Source organism: Anser brachyrhynchus (assembly GCF_964034855.1).
Source record: "Anser brachyrhynchus genome assembly, chromosome: Z".
Classification (NCBI taxonomy): Eukaryota; Metazoa; Chordata; class Aves; order Anseriformes; family Anatidae; genus Anser; species Anser brachyrhynchus.
In genome coordinates, this window is record NC_137697.1 from 1,263,953 (window position 1) to 1,283,459 (window position 19,507).

Here is a 19,507-nt window from a genome sequence, read left to right on the forward strand (position 1 = left end):
ACACAAAACTGGCTGCGTAATTGACTGCAGATTCTAGTTACCACTACTTAAAATTACAGCATTATATTATTTCAAAAAGTAACAATTGACAGTTAGCATTGCAGCTGCACAGGAAATAAAAAGGCAAGTAGCAGTGGCAGACAAAGGCACACGGGGGGATTTGCATTATATCCTAAGTTATGCATTGACAAGTCAACGTAAACAGATTTCAGCCCAGTCCTTTTCCCGAAAATTGAGATTTGGAAAAGAATAAACAAAGAGTGGAAAATTTAAAGGCAATTACCTCAGAGGTCAGCGAAAGCAAGAGGCAAACTGGGAGAACCTTCCGCTATTTTCCAATTTAATTTCATTTTGTAACATTTTGGAGCCAAAGGGGGTTCTCAGGGAAGCCGAAATCTAAGGGTAGCAGTAGGAGATGGTATCCTGACCCATGAGGTGAAGCACACTAGACACACTAGGTTTCTTTATGAATAGTATGGAGAGGACAAAAGGAGATGAAAGGTTAAAAAAAGACAACTAATTTCAAGCTTTGCTGCTCCTTTTTCTTGGCCAAAAATTGACAAATGTTTTCAAGTTAAACAAAACGTCAAGAATCTGAAGAGCATTTCTAAAGTTTTATGGGGTGGAGATAACCTGTATAGCTGGCAACCACTTTTCTGCTTTGATTTGCCCCCCCCTTCACCCCCCCCATCCTTTTACTGGGAAAAATACTGATTGAAATTGGATTGAGGGAATTAAGTCAATAAAGCAAAACTTTCTTTCAATTTAAAGGTACTAGATGATCTACTTAGTGTTACTCAGTGCACACACTAGAAGTGGAGAGCTGGTTAAAAAAATATTTTCTATACATGCAAGAATAATGGTGAAACTTGAAACCAAGAGCTTTCCTCTTCCCCCAGCCCAGCCAATACTGACATTCATTTGCAGTTCAGTTTTAGGTGTGAGAAAGCATCATTAAGGTCAGCATTGGTTTAATTTCTGAACACAGATGTTATACAAAGCAAGTAAGAAGGTACTGTCAAATTGTGTTGTGTTCCAAATCCACAACTCCAGCTGTAATCATCAGAAGTTTCTGGTACATTTAACACTAACGAGAAGAAAATATCCAGTCTTCTCCCCCTGATAGGCAAAATCAGTTTGTGTAGAGCTTGCTCACTTTTGAACAAGAAGAATGTGAAAGTACCTTCAAAGATGACATAAACAGAGAGCCCAGCTCTGCTTACTCCGTCCTGTGCCATAAACCATGTCAAACAGGTGTAATCTATACTTATTTTACAGAAAGTTGTACATGACAAGCTGCTATTTCAATTTTGCCTCGACTCGATACATATTTCTCCCAAGACATATCACAAGCATTGGACAGAAATGACACCCAGACAACATGCTTTTTGATTAAATGTAATTTTATAATCAAGCTTAAGATCTTCCAGTTAGCTCCTTGGGCTATAAAGTGTTACTGGAAGGTAGATGTTTCTTTGGCAAAAACAGCTTACAACTAAAGATCCTGCCTTCCCTTTTCTTGCTTAGGTTACTAACATTTTCCTTAGGTGTGCCTTCTCATTCAGATTTCTCTAAAAAGTCTCTATTATAGCAGAAAGAAACTGTTAAAAAAACAAAGAACAATTCAGATCATCCTCATTAAAGAGGGCATACTCTACATCATACTTTTTCCAGTATCTTGGTTTGTTTTCTGATTTGTCTGAACTTAAGAAAGGCAAAAGGTGGCAGACTTCCAATTACCTTTTCAGAGTGATTAATTAGTGTCTTGTTATACACACACATACCACAGGTGACAAAAGAAAGTACAAGAAATTAAGCCATACAAAATGGCTGTAGTGTTCTTTACTCTACTTGAATTAAAAATAAAAATTAAACGTTCATTCATACTCAAATAATTAGACATACTATTTTCTGAAAGTTTAGAAAAGAAGAACATCAAATATTTCTGATGTTATGTTTTACTCGTCAGTGTGTTTTTATATATTGTCCATCAGCAGGCAGATATTTCCTGCAGTATGAAGTACCTCTCTGAAGCAAGAATGACATGTTACATCTCTTTGCAAAGCTGCTCAGAACACAGCCCAAGGTACTGCCTAATAGCATAATGCTTTCCCTTTGAGGAATCAGAAGAGTAGCCATTCGAGAAAAATCCCCTTTACTACCTCGACTCCATGGACTGTACTCTAGCATACCTGTTTCAATGAGAACAGAAACCTGTGAGGCACGAACAGTTCAGTGAATGAATTTGCTCGGAATACACTCATTTTAAGTATGTTATAAGGTGCCTTTTTTTTGATCCTGTTAGGAGAAACCTATGGAAGTATAGTTAGAATACTTTATACCTGCTCCTAATAGCAGGATTGCTGCACCTACTAAAAAATTCCAATATCAAGGAATGCTGAACAGTTTGAACACCAAAATATATTGAAATATAATGGTCCACCTTCAATAAGCTTTCCTTTCTTTAAAAAGGAAAATTAATTTTTGTACTATATACATTTCCTTACAGTTTCATCCTAAGTAATATTCTGATGTATCAGAGATTTTGAATACAGGTAACCTATCCTGTCTCCTCAGTGACCTGACTTCAGCTGCCTGCGAGATCAGAGCCTAACTAGATCACTGCCCCTCAAAAAAAAAAAAAGAAGGCTCTACAAAACAGAGAATGAGTGTTACTACGGCACCAATAACGAAAGTAAAGAAAAAATTTTCCACCATAACTATTGAGAAGAATACCTTCTTAGATACAGAAATGTTTGTAAATATCCACCTTTGTCTCCCATGAAAGTGATATCATGGTTGAAATGGCTATTGACTTGACTCACATAAAGGTAATTTAATTTTACGGGTCAGTCCAAAATGGATCTTTAGCTAATTTGAGTCTGTTGAAATATATATGGATTTTTTGTTTAAACCTTTAGAAAAAAGCAAACAAAAAAATCAATTGAGATGCTGAAGGCATTTATTCAATTTTCCTACAACAAGGTACAGTATTATCTTGTTAAATGACTGAACAAACTTGCCACTCAGCCCAAGAGATACAAGACACCTTGTTTCGTTTTTTATTGGTACTAACAAAGCTCAGAACTGATTTGAGACACACTAATGGGTATTAAACATTCAAAACAAAATTTCTAACACTATCTAAAAAGTGACCTCTTCACCCTTCTACAAAGAATTAAGATGATCCTGCTGTGAGGCCATTTTATAGCTGTTTACCTAATGTTTTTTCTTTAAAGCAAAAAAAGAAATAGATAAACCAAAACCAGAACAAAACCAAAATACTTTCATAGTTGCTTTGAACATAGTTGTGTTCATCCAGTAGATCATAATATCAACACCTACTTTATAGAAGAGTCCTCTATTCACCTTCTCTTTCAAGATCTCACCATAACATATCATTTCTGCAGAAATTCCAGAGGTATATTTAAAGGACAATTTTTAAACCAAAAGGACCAAACCTGAACAGAATGTTATTTGGAATTATAAACAGCTGACCTGTCAAAAAATGAGTTTATTCAAAATAACAATACTTGGGGCAAAGGATTGAGAAGACTATACAGTAAAAAAAACATTTATGAACAAGCCAAACAGTTTAGTTATCTTTCTGATAATACCTTATTGTGTTTGTTTTACTCTGGTTTGCTTTTTTAAGGAACAAGCACACTCTAACTGAATTTACAGAACTTGCGACAGTGAAATCTGTTCTCTCAGTATACTAACTCTACCCATTTATAATTATTTTGCATCAAATTTTAAGGTCTTCACTCTTCCCCAGCTAAACCACATTTTAAAGCATGAAAGAGATCTGCATTCCTTATAACAAATACTTGCCTCACTGACTCAGTTCTAGCTCTCCGCATTTTCAAGCCTCTAAGATGACAATGGACTTCATCAGGGTAAAAACCACAGATCTAAGCTGCAGCATTGCCAGAGCTCAGTATAACAACAACTTTGTTGTACTTGACCTAAGTGACCTACCAGACAGCAAATAAACAAACTATTTTCATGAAAAAAGGAACTATTATTTATACTTAGTAATGAAATATAGAGGAAAGCACACTGATCTAATTCATACGCCTATGAACTTCCTTTCAGATTTTGCTTCTTTCTTCTTTTATCTCCGATTGGATAAACTATAATCATCCTTGATACGAACCCGATTTTAGCTCCTGTGTATCAGTGAACCGTAACATACCTCTAAGCTGAAGAAAAGACTTGTTGGTTTTCAATTCTGTATCTTGATTTAATATTTCAAAACAAGGGAGGAAACTTCTATTAAGTACAAATTTTATGAGCATCTGAAACACTCAGACGTTACTACAGTAAAAGCACCTTTTAATATTTTAGAGAATTTGACATCCTACTACAAAACATCATATACTACATCATATACTACAAAAAAAAATCTAGCCTTGGTATAATTCACAGAAGTGTTGTCCAAGATAAAACGTGATGCCAAGATACTAACAAGAAAAAGGTATGTTAATTGGCAATGGAAACCAGGAGACTGAATTTGATAAAAAAACAACAACAAAAAGAAACCAAACCACACTATGTCAGCCTTCACAGAAATGAAACAATGACTATATGAACTCTTTTATATCAATTTGAAATTAGGAAATTCTAAACATAGATGCTTATTATTACAGGCTACAAGAAAAACTTTGTTGGAGTCAATTCACTTACCTTCAAGAGAATTGCATTAGAACATGAAATATTAATTTAAATAATTTTGAATCTTTGCATTCATAGCTTATTGAAAACACTAAAGATCAGGTGGATCTTTAGAGAAAGTACACTTGGTTGAATCAGAAGTGAACTGAACTGATTTTCATTGGATTCACAGGCTCCACAAAGTCTTTTGTAGAATTAAAAGAAATAGCCCTTCGCTATAAATCAGGTTATAAACAAAGCCAACATTTGCCCAAAAACGTAAGTGCAATGAAATTTATGTGAACATTTATCTGGCATTTTCAACGTCAACAGTAGATGAAACACCAAATAGAGAAGAATGATTCAGGGTGGAGCAACAGGACAAAATCAGAAATAGGGGACACACGTCAGAGTTTGTTTTCACAATAAACAAAGATTTCTTACTGAAGAAGATGTAAAAACAGTCTCAGTTACTGTTTTATAAAACTATATGTGACTGTTCCGCCTAGTTTAGAATCCTGCAATCTTTCATGATACAGTCAGCGTTGACTGCTTCATGACTGCTTTTCATTAAGGTGATCACTGTTCTTAGCAGAATGTTGAAATATCTCTTGGAACAGAGTGCTAGAGCAGACTAGGCACGGACTCCATGGATGGTTGAGATCAATGCTGCATATTATGGATGGGCACACATGCTAGGCAACTTCAAATGTATATTACCACCTTTAACTTCAGTGATTCTAGAAATCACTCAGTCCTCATAAAACACGAGTAAGCCTCCTCAGGTCATTGGTTACACACAAGTCACCAGAAGTGACTGAAAATTTCATAATATGATGGCTTTGGTTAATGAAAGACAAAGAAAGCTTTCCCATTACCTTTTTTACAGTCTTGTCAGGTTCAAGAGCAATATCTGGAATGTTGGCATCCACCATGAGGGAAAATAAGTTCAAGATCAAGTTGGAATACCTGAGTAGAAGAGCAGATTAGATAAATACACTTTGTAAAATGTAGAAAAGACAACATTTTGTAAACAACTTCATATAAGAAATTATAAAATCAACTTGTGTTGGTAATATTTTAGAGGAGATTCATACACACCACTTTATTTGGACATATTTAAGATATCCAGTAATAGGAATGACAGTTTAAGCCTTGTCTTGAACTGCCAAAACTGAACACAGACCACTCTTTCTTTGGTGTTTTTTATGTTGGATTTTTTTTTAAACAATCTCATAAAAATAGAACATTTTTTAGAACAATGTTTATCCAGAGACACACCAAATATAAACAGTTTCAAATACTGTAAGATTTAATGCCTTCTCCCACTCCTAGGAGACCAAGCATAAGTTTGGATATTGATTCAAAGGTTAACTTAATTAACAGGGGTAACAGTTATATAGCAATATTATATATATTAGCATTCAAGCACTCAAACAAATGAAGTCTTCACAATTAGAATGATTTTTCATGTTGCTGCGAGGGCTTTCGCCATAGCAGGTTGACTATGAGTGGTTTAACCAGATCTAAGTCTGCAGTTGCTCAGTTAAGCTGCAATAACTTTGGTAGTGCAGATGTCAGTTATAACCATTTAAAGAGAAAAGACAGAGTAGTTTTCAGTTTTAATATGGTGTTTGTAGTACTTGCAAATCTTTTAAAGAACATCATTTTGCCCTTGCAGGAAATTAGCTTTAAGCTGCTATTTGAAAGGATAATTTCCAAGCTGTTCAATGTAAACTGAAACTTCCCTTACTCTGTAAAGAGAGCTGGTCTTCTTTTAGAGACAAAGTAAGTAACTAGCTTCAAAATCTGAAATACTGCTTTCCTAAGAGCAGCAGGAGCTTCTTTGATGATAGAAAAAGAATTCTTAACAGTAAAATTTATTAGCAAACTTGTGAATACATATAAATTGGCAATTGTAATAGTATGAAATATTTTAACTACAGAAAATGACTCTTAGCCATACTCTACGAAGTAAATATTGCTCAACAAAAATCTCTCTTGGAAAGCTTAATTCTATCAAAAACTTTTGACACTTAGTAACAGGAACTAGCACTACCTAGTACATTTCAATATAAGATTGATTTCAATATAAGATCTCTTTAGAACACTATTATTTTAAACTGTTTGGACAGAAATAGTTTGTCTAATTTGTTTCAGCTGTTCTGCTTCACTTTCCCAAGGGCAAGGGGCTGGAATTTGGAAAATGTCTTTTAGCGCAATAAAAATTACACTACCATTTTGTTTCAAATCTGGCTACAAACTCTGGCAGTTGAGTTGCTTTAGGTGCCAGAAATGCTTACCACAGCTTTTCATGAAGATTTGTTTTACTTGCCTGAAACTAGCAAATTTCAGTTTAAACATACTTAAAAGCTTACAGCTAAGCGCTCTCAAAACTATTCCTAGGTCACTGGTAGCTTACAGCAATAGCAATTGCCAAGGACAGACTACTTTCTTTGCTTTTCATGCTCCTTATAATAGCATTCAGACGAAAGCAACCTGAATTATGTAGCAAGAAATTGGGCAGAAAGAGAAGGTAAAGAAGGGCTGGACAAACCAGAGACTGAACAAGACGTGTAACAGGGTGTGACAGACAAAGGGCAAGAGTGCAGAGACTGATGCTAACTCCCCATAGAGTCTTATGTAGGAGCAGGGTACGCCAGGGACAGACAGAAATAAAATAAAACCAGGAGCCAGAAGCAAGGGTGTATGCATACTGGTGCATACTGGCATGAGACATGGGGTGTCAAGATGCTCACAGCTGGTCCACTGACAACCCAAATTCACCCTAACATCAGACATTTTGTTGGAAAAATATCTTCAGGTATTGATTCTAGATTCTTTTCTGACGGATCCTGCTGAAGACTTGTAAACTGGGAATTCAAAGGGGAGGGAAAGCTGACACACAATAGGACTTGAGTCTTTTTAAGTAAGCTCAACATGTATAAAAAAGGTGTAAAATGCTGCTATGCCGTAAGTGAGGATGCAGCTACAACCTGCCCTGCAGCACATTCAGCACACGTGGGCTGCACCTTCATTACAGCACTGCTGACAACCACATACAACTGGTCAGTGGTGTTCAAAAAAGTGGAAAGCCATCTCTCCCCAGGGGAAAAAAAAAAAAAAAAAAAAACCACCAACCACAAAAGTCCCTCAGAAATGATCATATGCAAAACTTCTTTCATCTAAAACTAAGAACAAGACTTTTCCACTTGTAAGTTGGAAATTGTTTTTGGTTTTGCTTTGCAACAGTATTCTACCAGGAACCCTGCAAGGCAGATTTGAAATATGCAGAACACTGTCTATACCCCAGGGAAATGAAGAATAAACCAGGAACTGACAGAGACAACAAATAGGGAATTTGCATTTTGACTTAGCAATTAGAGGTTATGATTTCACCATACTTAGCCAGAAGTCTCTGTGAACAGGTTGGCATCAGTGTGTAGAACCGTTAGAGCTAAGACATTCCTCCATATTTATTTTTTTTTCCTGCCTCAATAAACAAGTAATCTTGATCATTTTTAATTCTAGCTGCTTAAAGTAATAGTTATTGTAATACCAATATTATCCTATGCCTCCTCTGTTATCTTATGCCTTAAAAATATTTATCCAGAACCATTTAAAAATATTTTCCTGTAAACCGGAACAAATGGTTCTTGAACTTATTGAGGCTCACCTGGGGGACAAAGCAGTCATTGGTCCCAGCCAGCATGGGTTTGTGAAGGGCAGGTCCTGCCTAACTAACCTGATTTCCTTTTATGATAAGATCACCCGTATGATGGACCAAGGGAAACCAGCTGATGTGATTTTTTTGGACTTCAGCAAGGCTTTTGACACGGTTTCCCATAGGATCCTACTGGACAAAATGTCCAGCGTACAGCTAAATAAAAACATCATACGATGGGTGAGCAATTGGCTAACGGGCAGGGCCCAAAGGGTTATGGTAAATGGGGCTGCGTCAGGCTGGCGGGCGGTCACCAGTGGGGTCCCTCAAGGCTCCATTTTAGGGCCGGTACTTTTCAATATTTTTATAAACGATCTGGATGTAGGAATAGAAGGTATTTTGAGCAAGTTTGCTGATGACACCAAACTTGGAGGAGTTGTGGACTCGAATGAGGGTGGAAAGGCCTTGCAGAGGGATCTGGATAGGTTGGAGAGCTGGGCGATCACCAACCGCATGAAGTTCAATAAGAGCAAGTGCCGGGTCCTGCATCTGGGACGGGGAAACCCTGGCTGCACGTACAGACTGGGCGATGAGACGCTAGAGAGCAGCCTAGAAGAGAGGGATCTGGGGGTCGTGGTAGACAGCAAGTTGAATATGAGCCAGCAGTGTGCCCTGGCAGCCAGGAGGGCCAACCGCATCCTGGGGTGCATCAAGCACGGCATCGCTAGTAGGTCAAGGGAGGTGATTGTCCCGCTCTACTCTGCGCTGGTGCGGCCTCACCTCGAGTACTGTGTGCAGTTCTGGGCACCACAGTATAAAAAGGACATGAAACTGTTGAAGAGTGTACAGAGGAGGGCTACGAAGATGGTGAAAGGCCTGGAGGGGAAGACGTACGAGGAACGGCTGAGGTCACTGGGCCTGTTCAGCCTGGAGAAGAGGAGGCTGAGGGGGGACCTCATCACAGTCTACAACTTCCTCGTAAGGGGGTGTCGAGAGGCAGGAGACCTTTTCTCCATTAACACCAGTGACAGGACCCGCGGGAACGGGGTTAAGCTGAGGCAGGGGAAATTTAGGCTCGACATCACGAAGAGGTTCTTCACAGAGAGGGTGGTTGCACACTGGAACAGGCTCCCCAGGGAAGTGGTCACTGCACCGAGCCTGTCTGAATTTAAGAAGAGATTGGACTGTGCACTTAGTCACCTGGTCTGAACTTTTGGGTAGACCTGTGCGGTATCAAGAGTTGGACTTGATGATCCTTAAGGGTCCCTTCCAACTCAGGATATTCTATGATTCTATGAAATATTGGAGAGAGAATTACAACTACAGTCCCAGAATTAAAAATGAAGCTATCCTAATTTACAGTTCAGTTTTATACCAAAATGACTGCTGCACTCCACATCCGAATATGACCTCTGTAGCTAAACATTACATAAACTAGTTAATGCAATGGATAACCCTTCACTGACATAACAGACCTTTCCACTGAAAAAAACTAAGTTTAAACAACAAAAACAGAATTACTTTCATAATACTGCATTTCTGATTTGAGCAAAATTTAAAACACTGAATATATATTAGCCTTCCTGATTGTTCTCTGAAGTCACACATTCTTTGCCACTAACATGCCATCACTTTTTCATCCTACTAAAATGCTTTTAGTAAGTCTACAAAACAACACCTTATTCTTTTTCTCCTTTTAACAAGGGAGAAACTACCTGTGACTTTTTTCTGGTATCATTTCAGAACACTGGCTATGTACTTTTCATATAGGTATTTTTCACATTCTTTTCATATTTCTGCTTTATTTCATGTATTTGATGGTTTACATTGTGTGATCTAGATATTAAAGTGACATTCTTTCATCTCCAGGGAAAATGTACTAAATCAGTCACTGGACACACCAAGAGTGCTTACCTGCATTCTGTGCAAACACAAAGACGAGCTACTCAGCTCAGAAAGCTGATGGTAAATTATATGGTCACTACAAAGGAATGAAGCTGCTTCAAAATCTAAAGCAGTGATCAATTCGTCCATAAATAGAAATCTAAAGAGGCCTTAGCTGCCATTGTTATGTCTATCCACAGAAGTTGGTAACATACTTGACTACCACATGCAGCAGCTAGTATTTGTTCGGCGGGCCCTTCATCCAACTAAGCTTATATATACCATCTTCAAGGCAAAGAATTTGATTTTGATCATCACTTGTCTGAACTGGAGGAGGGTAAAGCAGCAAATAAATTATGATTTAGAGTTAAAAGGATACTTGATCACCAGTAATCAGAGAAGTTGCTTAAGGGCAAAAACACATCCAAAACCAATTTAATACCCCCACAAAATTTATGAAAAAGCTGTGTTATTAAACAAGTAAACCTAAAGACCTTAACTTAAAAGGCAATTATATTCAAGCTCCGCATTATACCAGTGTTGTGACGGTTTCCTTCCTTTGTTTTGTACAAATTCTTGTTTGAATTCTGAACATAGACACAAGTTTTGAATTTTCAACAGGAATACCTTCCCTGATTCATGCAATATTCTATTTTACTGTGGCTCTATTAACTTATCCAAATAGTTTTGTTACCTGCGGAGATGGAGAAAGGCTGTGTAGCACTGCTTACGGAATTCCTGGTACTGCTCACTCTGCGTGCCTCCCATGCCTTCCACCATCTCCTTATTCAGCTTCATTGGGGGAGGTAGAGGCTTCGGGTCCCGACCCAGAATGTAACCAAAGTCTATGTGAAACAGTTTACCTACAGATGAAAGGCAAACATTTACCTCAGTATTTCACATATCAAATGGCAGAAATACTCAAAAAATAAATAAATCTTTAAGTACAATTTCCTGAAGATGCTAAATTGCTCTCAAGAAATACAATTCACTATTTTCTATGAGGCTTGTAACTGTAATTCATGTCTTCAGATAGCAACTTGAAATTATGGACTTAAATAAAGCTGATCTCAAATTCACTTAGAGTACTAACAAATAAGGTGAGGATTTCGTTTGCTTTTTAAACATATGGAGTACATTCATAAAGACCGAACCAATGTTCAAAATAAGTAGACATTAAATAGACATTAAGTATATAGTCATGTTACAGATACTACTAATTCTTTGCTCTTTCTTAAGAACTTCTTAACAAATTAAAGTGCTAAGGCACATATTGCTTTTTTCCTAGTACACCATTTGGTTGCCCCAGCATGCAATAAGTTATTTTAGTCATATGTTACATTAACCAAAGGGAAAATAAGAATCATGATCCTAAAATCCTTTAAGAGTCGTCTGAGTACAGATAAAATTTAACACCTCTGAAATACTTTGAAGAAACATTAATACCATTTCAATTGTATTTTGAATGCTCTTAAGTCTCAACATGCTGAGTTTTTCCAGTACAAAAATGCATGAGTTACACCACTTGATCTCCACTTTTCCCTTCTCAGTGCAACTATGTTTATAATGTTCCTGTCATTAACTTGACAAAAACTTCCATACATCTCATTTCAAATGCACAAGGCAACTTTTGTTCCTATAAAGAACTTGCGTATTTGCAGGATTGTCCATAACTTCATTGGAAAGCATTCACTGTGTTCCCTTTCACTAGTGCCAAATCTCACGTGAGATGCAACATGGGGCAAAATGAAAAACTGAAACAGCAATTTCCAAATAAAACCACTAGAATATTTACATAACTTAAAGATTAAGTACTATATGAACATACAAACAGAAACAGTCATCAAAAGACTAAGTGGTTCAATTTACAAACCCTATAAAGCCAGTTTCTAGGAATATTCCTGACTTACTAAATTGAAAATATTGACCACACAGAGCAAAAAAGTGTTTGTGAAAGTGTTTTGCAATCAAATTTTCGGTTTGATACTAAGCTTTTAAATTGCAGAATTTAAACAATACTAAAGCTGAATTAAAAAAGAATTCAGTTCTGCCAATGTCAAAATGTTTATATAGAAGGTACATAAATGAAATTTCATAGAACCACCTAGGTTGGAGAAGACCTTCTAAATCATTTTGTCCAACCATCAACCTGACTCTACTGAGTCCCATCACTTAACCATATCCCTTACTATCACGACTGTATCGTAAATATTTATCTCCAGGGACAGGAACTCAGTCACTTCCATGGGCAACCTGTTCCAGTTCTGGGCCACCCTCTCCATGACAGAAATTCTGTCTCTCCCCTGGCTCAACCTGTGACTGTTTCCTCATATCTTATCACTTGTCACCTGAGAAAAGAGACATCCCCGTTGATGCAACTTCCTTCCAGGTAGGTTGCAGAGAGTGATGAAGTCTTCCCTACACCTCCTGTTCTCCAAACTAAACAATCCCAATTCCCTCTGTCACTCCTCAATCTTGTTTTCTAGTCCTGTCAGTAGCTTCACGGCCCTTCCCTGCACACACTTGAGCAATTCAATATCCTTCTTCTAGTGAGGGGCCCAAAACTGAACATAATATTCAAGGTGTGGTCTCACCAGTGCTGTGTAATAGGGGACATTCACTTCCCTACTTCTGCTGGCCTGTTAAATGATTGCCTTCAGACAAAGGAAACATGTTCCTGAAGTCCACGTTAAGAAGTATCAGGAAATAAATTAAGTACAAACAGGTGACGTGCATTTGAAATGTTAGGTAAGTTGAGCTTTGCATCCAAAGCAGAGCTCTGTAGTAACGTTAGTAAATTTATTTTTAGATGACTACTTCATAGGAGAAAATGAAATGTGGATAAAATGAAATGTGGATATAAAAAAAAATGGAGAAACTTTTTAATAATAACTAGAAAATGATTAGCATGACCTATCTATTCTCAGATACCACAGAACATACAAATACAAAGTCTTGCTTCAGCATTGTGGAACAGAACTGCATTATGAACAGAGATTTGTTTGCCTGAGGGTGTTTTAACTTGCAGTATCTATATTCATTTTAATATTTTCATAAGCTTAGATGCTCATCACTCTTGGAAAAAAAAGGAACATGTAGTATTTTTCAATTAGTCATCCCTCTGTCCATTTCATTGAATAATAGATGTTCTATCATTGGAGAAGCTTACTTGAAATCTGTCGTAAGCACTCTTCAAGCCAAGAAACAAACTCCATCACAGTCAATTTTCTAAGGGAGATCACAAGGATGCTTAATAAGTATTCACTAGCTGATAAATACAATCATTACTTCTTGCATATCTAATTGTGCTAAGGAATTTCCTTCAATAGTTTTTTCAAGTTGTTACTGGTTACTCTTAGAGTTCACTTTTGTAAACTAAGTATTTTGAAGTAGACATTGATACACACAGACAGATTACATTACAAAAGGTGTTTAACTAAAGTTTGGGGAGGGGTCTGTAACTTATTCAAAGCTGTCATCATGAAGAATCAAAGGAGAACACTTGAATAAAACAACTTTTGTAGCAGTATTTTTTTCTAGTTTGCTCTACAGATAAATAATAATAGGTACTAATTAATAATGTAGCCTGGTAACTAAAACGTATCTAAATCATTCTAGAACATTAACACCTGAGTGATATACATTCATATACATTAGTTGGCAAATACTTTTTTATATCTCAGTCCTAGAAAAGAGTAAGCAAACTATAAGGTGAGGCCATCCCCACTTAACAATACAGCTTCCCTAGCTATACTTTGAAATTCAGCAGATTTTTAGGCTGACTCAAAATGTATGTCAAATGCTTTAACTTGAATACAGTAAATATATTTAATATTTTTCAAATTCATGTACTAAACACAGCTATAATCGTTTTCTTTTGGACAGCTCAAGATCAATTAAACCAGCATACCAAATTACAAAATAGAGACAGAATGCTCCCTTGGTATTAGCCTGAAACTGCTACTATGCTAAAGAAAAGACTGATCAGCCACAGCTGGAGGGAACACTGCTGTTTCAGGGCTTTCTACAAAGAAGCTTGACTTATGTTGTCCTTGAGGACTTAACTAAAATTGGAACAAATGAAGAACAATCCCATTTTGGACAAATTAAATTGGTGGTATAATATTGAAATTAGGTGGAACTTACATTATTAATGTTAATAAATAATAAACTTATCAAGATAATAAATTTCATGACTTGAATTTTTTAATGCTAAGATAAAAGGTCGCAAGTATCTCAAGTGATCGTCCAAAGCAAAATTTGTATCAGGGCATGACAACCAGCATCTCACTTTCAAGATGATTAATGACTGAGATAGCCCAGCTGCATTCTTGGATATTTTTAGCATTTTTTCATCCCAAGTCGATGATGTTGAGGGTGGTGTTTTTTCCCCATGGCACCCTACGGAAAATATCACCTGTTAAATCTCATAAAGATGACCTATACAAAAACATGTTATGAAAATACAGTGTGTGGAAGACGCTACTTTCTTGTATTATGCAGACAGCAGAGAACGTAACAGGTAAAGATAAAACAAAAAATAAATCAGAAACCAAGACAAAAAAGTGCAAACTTAACCAAAACCTGCTAAAATAATAAATAGCAGCAGAAAGAGAAGGACAAAAATAGGAACTTGAACTCTCCAGCTGTACATAATCTAGAACAGCAGCTTTATGTGAGCTTCAAACAAAAATATCACCGTAGTGGGTTTACGTGGCAAGGTGTTGGTAGCAGGGGCCCACGGGGGTGGCTTCTGTGAGAAGAATCTAGAAGCTGCCCCATGTTGGGTAAGGGCTCCGCTGCTGGCCAGAGCCCAGCCAATAAGCGATGGTGTTTGCGCCTCTGTGAGAGCATATTTAAGAAAGGAGGAAAAGAACTGCTGTCACACAGCAGCTGGGAGAGTGAGGAACAGCCTTGCAGGCGCCAAGGTCAGTGAAGAAGGAGGGGGAGAGGTGCTCCAGGTGCCAGAGCAGAAGTCCCCTGTGGCCTGTGGTGAGGACCATGGTGAAGCAGGCTGTCCCGCTGCTGCCCATGGGTCCCATGATGGAGCAGTGTTCCATGCTGCAGCCCGTGGAGGAGCCCCTGGTGGAGCAGGTGGACCTGCACTCATGGAGGCTGCGGCCCATGGAGAGCCCCCGCAGGAGCAGGCCTCGGGCCGGAGCTGCAGCCTGCGGAGAGAAGCCCACGCAGGAGCAGGGGGTTTGGGGGGGAAGCTGCCACCCGTGGAGGACGAGGTTGGAGCAGTTTGCTCATGACGGATGGACCCCACGGTACGGAGACATACCTGGAGCAGTTCTTGAAAAGCTGCTGCCTGTGGGAAACACACACAGGATCAGTTCAGGAAGGACTGCATCATGTGGGAGGGGCCCCACTGGAGCAGGGATAGAGAGTGACCAAGAAGGAGCAGCAGAGACGAAGCCCTGCAGACTTACCACAGCCCCCATTCCCCTGTGCCGCTCAGGGGATATAGGGGAAAGGCATTTTTTGGGTTCTTTCCTTTGTTTCTCACTTCTCTAGCTTTTAATAGGCAATAAATCTTACTATTCCCCTTTGCTGAGTCTGTTTTGCCCATCACAATAATTGTTGAGCAATCTCCCTGTCCTTATCTCAACCCTTAAGCCCTTTGCATCCTATTTTCTCCCCCTTTCCCTTTGAGGAGGGGGAGTGAGTGAGCAGCTAAGGGGGAGCTCAGCCACCCTCCCGAGTAAAACCACCACAATCACTTTGATCTAGTACAATCGGTACAATAAGTTTAAGAGGAGAGAAAAGATATTTAATTAGAAGTTTTATTCCGTGAGAAGTGACTTGCATTGTGAGTAGCATACTCCTTAACATAGATGTCATTCCTGTTACACACCTGCAATGAAGGATGCAAAGGTGCCAGCAACTTAGTTTGTCAGCTTAATCATGACCTTTCTGCAAGAGCTCATCTCCTCAAAAACACTACTCATTCAAAATTCGCAGCCTCAGCTGTGACAACTTTTTTTGAAAAATAATCTTGGCTAGTAGTCGCATCTGGAAAAGAGTACAGGAGAATCAGCATCACATCTAGGCAATTATTGAGTGATGTTTTTTAATTCTGAAATTTTAATTCTGAAATGTCACATAAAATTTATGATGTCTTCAACTGAAGGTTCTTTAAAGTTACATAGATGGTTTCTTACCAACCAACTTTTCTCATCTGAATTTAGAGGATTACTCTTAAAATTTTATTTCACAGAATGGTTAAGGTTAGAAAGGATCTTCTGGAGGACATCTGGTCCAATTCTACTGCAAGTCCACCTAGAGCTGCCTGCTCAGGAGCATGTCCAGATGACTTCTGAATATCTCAAAGGATGAAGACTCCACAACCTTTCTGGGTAGCCTGTACCAGGGCTCTGGTCCCCCTCACTATTTCACACCACAGTATTTCACACCACATGTATTTATGGACAGTTATCATCAATCCTCCCAGTATTAGTCCGGTTGTGAAATCTGTGCAACACGTTGCTTTTCCTAAAGGCTTTTAAATTCCATGTTTTAAAATCAAACATTTCCCTCCTTCAACTTACAGTCAGTGCCATAACACATGTATACCTCAATCTTATATAATGTTTTTACTCTGGCTTCTAATCCATCTTCTTCAGTTATTACATCTTAATTTGAGAAGGCTCTAAATTATTAGCCATGCTTATAATTAAAGACAAATCTAGATTACAAATATTGATTTACTACTGTTCCTGAATAACTTCTAAATCCCAACCCCCTACCTTTCATGAGTGATTTATTTTTTTTTTTTAAACAGAAAGAGAATTTAAGAAAATGGGTGAAACATTTGATCCTGAGTCACCTCCGGTTTTGCACATCTAGATATAAAGGCCATGTATTTCTAGTATATAGATACTAGCTTCAGACAGCTATTTAGAAATTTGAGTTCCTTTAAAAAATACAGGACTTTAGGCACTTGAGAAAATACATACAGATCTAGGAAATGCCTTGAGGGAGAAATACCCCTGAAATTCCTGCCATATTTTAATTCCTGCCATGTTTTGACATCAGAAGCAGGATTGTATGTAGGTGCCTACATATAGTCAAATAACACAGCTCTGGACAAACATTTCTGACCTTGAAAGCATCTCGCTCGTCAGAAGTTTTAAGGACAACATTAGCATCCTTTCAGAAGTGAGAAAGACTGTGGAACAACTTTGCGTAAACTCAGATCTTAAAAAATAGTGCCCTAACCATCCCCCACTCCCCTGCTCAAGGATTTTTTACTTTTACTGCAAAAACTCAGAAATAAAAAACAAGAAAGAAGGCATTTACTGATTGGAAGAGGATTGGATATTTCCAGAAATATGCAATTATGATGTGCGCAGACAAAATTTAGTTCAAAACTTAAGAGCTGATACAGTTGTATATTTTAAACTTTTATTTTCTTTTTTAAATTTTACAAGGTTGACTATCTTTTCCATATGTTAGAAAACCAGGTGTTCAGCAGAAAAATGGAGGGCAGGCCCTTGGTGAGTTCAAGGGAATGGCAAACATGTAAAGATCCCCTGACCAGCAGTCAGGCCATAAGGAATCTGAAAGTCAGTCTTAGTTCCTTCCAGCCTTGAGACTGAAAAGAACTTTGATTAACTAAAACATGAACTTGTGGAGACTAAAAATTGATATCTGGTGCTTACAATAGCCAATAAAAAAATCAGACTGCAGCTGGGAAGGCTGTTTTTTTCCCCATTGCTTACTGCTAATATCTAGACTCTAATGCAGGAGAAAGTTCCTATATAGCAGCACAGAAATTGTTTTATTTCACTGGAATACTATTAGGAAGAGCTACTAACAACCTGCACAGAACTCCACAATCCTTAAACAAAAGGCAAAGCAAATTAGATACAACTATTAAAGACTGCCACCAGTCTTATTCTGTTTTAACAGGCAAGCAAGCCTCAAGTTATTCCAAAATTATCTGTTCCCTCTACTGGCAAAAGAAAAATCAAATTCTGAATTTCAGTGTACTTTCTGTAAACAGCCGTCATTATTATTTTAACCTGGTTCATGCAGAAAAAAATACCATTTAGTGACTACTTTAACTGAATTCCTGTTTCAAATATGAACAGGACAGAAAGACCTCTGATGGAAATAGGTGGGGAGATAGGGTAATTTCCTGGCTTTCCCAGCAATTTCTGATGTCACCATCAAAATCTCTCCTTTACTAATAGAGCAATGCCATAGTGAAAAAAATATCAGAATGCCTAATTTGTCATCAGTAATCTTCACGTCTTCTAACTTTTCTAAAACTGTGCAAAAATAGGACGAAATAGTATGAACTGTTAAGGACTTACTTAGGATACAGATTTTCAACTCAATATGCTGGCAGAAAAGCAATAGCTGTAGATAAACTTTATCATCATCCATATAATTGATAAGGGCACAGCTTGTGCTAAGCATTTTAATATCCTTCCCCTAAGCTGTCCATTATCAAAATATATTCTTATGCTATGCCTGCATACAGAGAAGAGACCAGGTATATATTGTTAAATAGGAAATACTGTTCAAGATACCTTTAAGAGGAAAAAAATCAGCAGTTCAACAGGTAAATGCGTATTCTCTTTAGCAGGTATCACAGAAATGGGTGTTACACAGAGAAATCTAAAGGATAATATTAATGTCTTAGTGTTCTGCTTTTTTTAAAAAAGGATGATACCCTGTGAAGATCAGCAACATTTAAATGCCTATTTAAAAATTTCATCGTTTTTTACATATTATCGTAGTTGGCGACATTAGTAAGTGTATTTAGCAAAGTACTTATCTAAAAACTAATGCTGAAGGAGTGCTTGACTCCTACTTTTTTTCTTCCATTGTCATCATCTTCAAATCTACTTTGGCACAGATGCTATTAACTGAAAAGCACTGTGAGTGCTATCTTGCATATGGGAATGTTCAGATCTTTGCTGTCTTACCTTGCAACTCTTTCTGAGATATAACTTATTTTAAACATTATTCACAGATGAGGATGTTTTGACTGCAGGTGCCCTATATGAGAAGCATCTCTTTCCAAACCAACTACTACTGCTGCCTTTGAAGTAAAATGGTCCAGCATCTACAAATCTTAATACTTTTTATTTATTTATTTATTTTAGGTTGACATAAACAAGCCATCATATTTCTAGAATCAGAGGCAAGGAGTCATGAAAGATGATAGAAATTTTTTCAACTAGGTGACAGACATTTTCACCCCTCAGTGCAAAAGAGTTTGAGCGGGTAACAATTTGTTTTTATGAACTTCAGTATCTGTTGCTTAATATTTAAATTATACCATATCTG

At 37.6% G+C, this 19,507-nt stretch overlaps 1 protein-coding gene across 2 annotated transcripts in view; it reads right to left on the reverse strand.

Annotated features, from left to right (window-relative positions):
• The window catches only part of PIK3C3 (phosphatidylinositol 3-kinase catalytic subunit type 3), a 75,756-nt gene that overhangs the window by 10,771 nt on the left and 45,478 nt on the right, over positions 1-19,507 (reverse strand). For both annotated transcript variants that reach the window (XM_080572983.1, XM_080572982.1), the window contains exons 22-23: positions 10,899-11,067; positions 5,535-5,625 (exon numbers count right to left, since the gene is read on the reverse strand). In XM_080572983.1, coding sequence (XP_080429109.1) covers positions 5,535-5,625; positions 10,899-11,067 — 260 coding nt within the window. The remainder of the gene's footprint in view (positions 1-5,534; positions 5,626-10,898; positions 11,068-19,507) is intronic.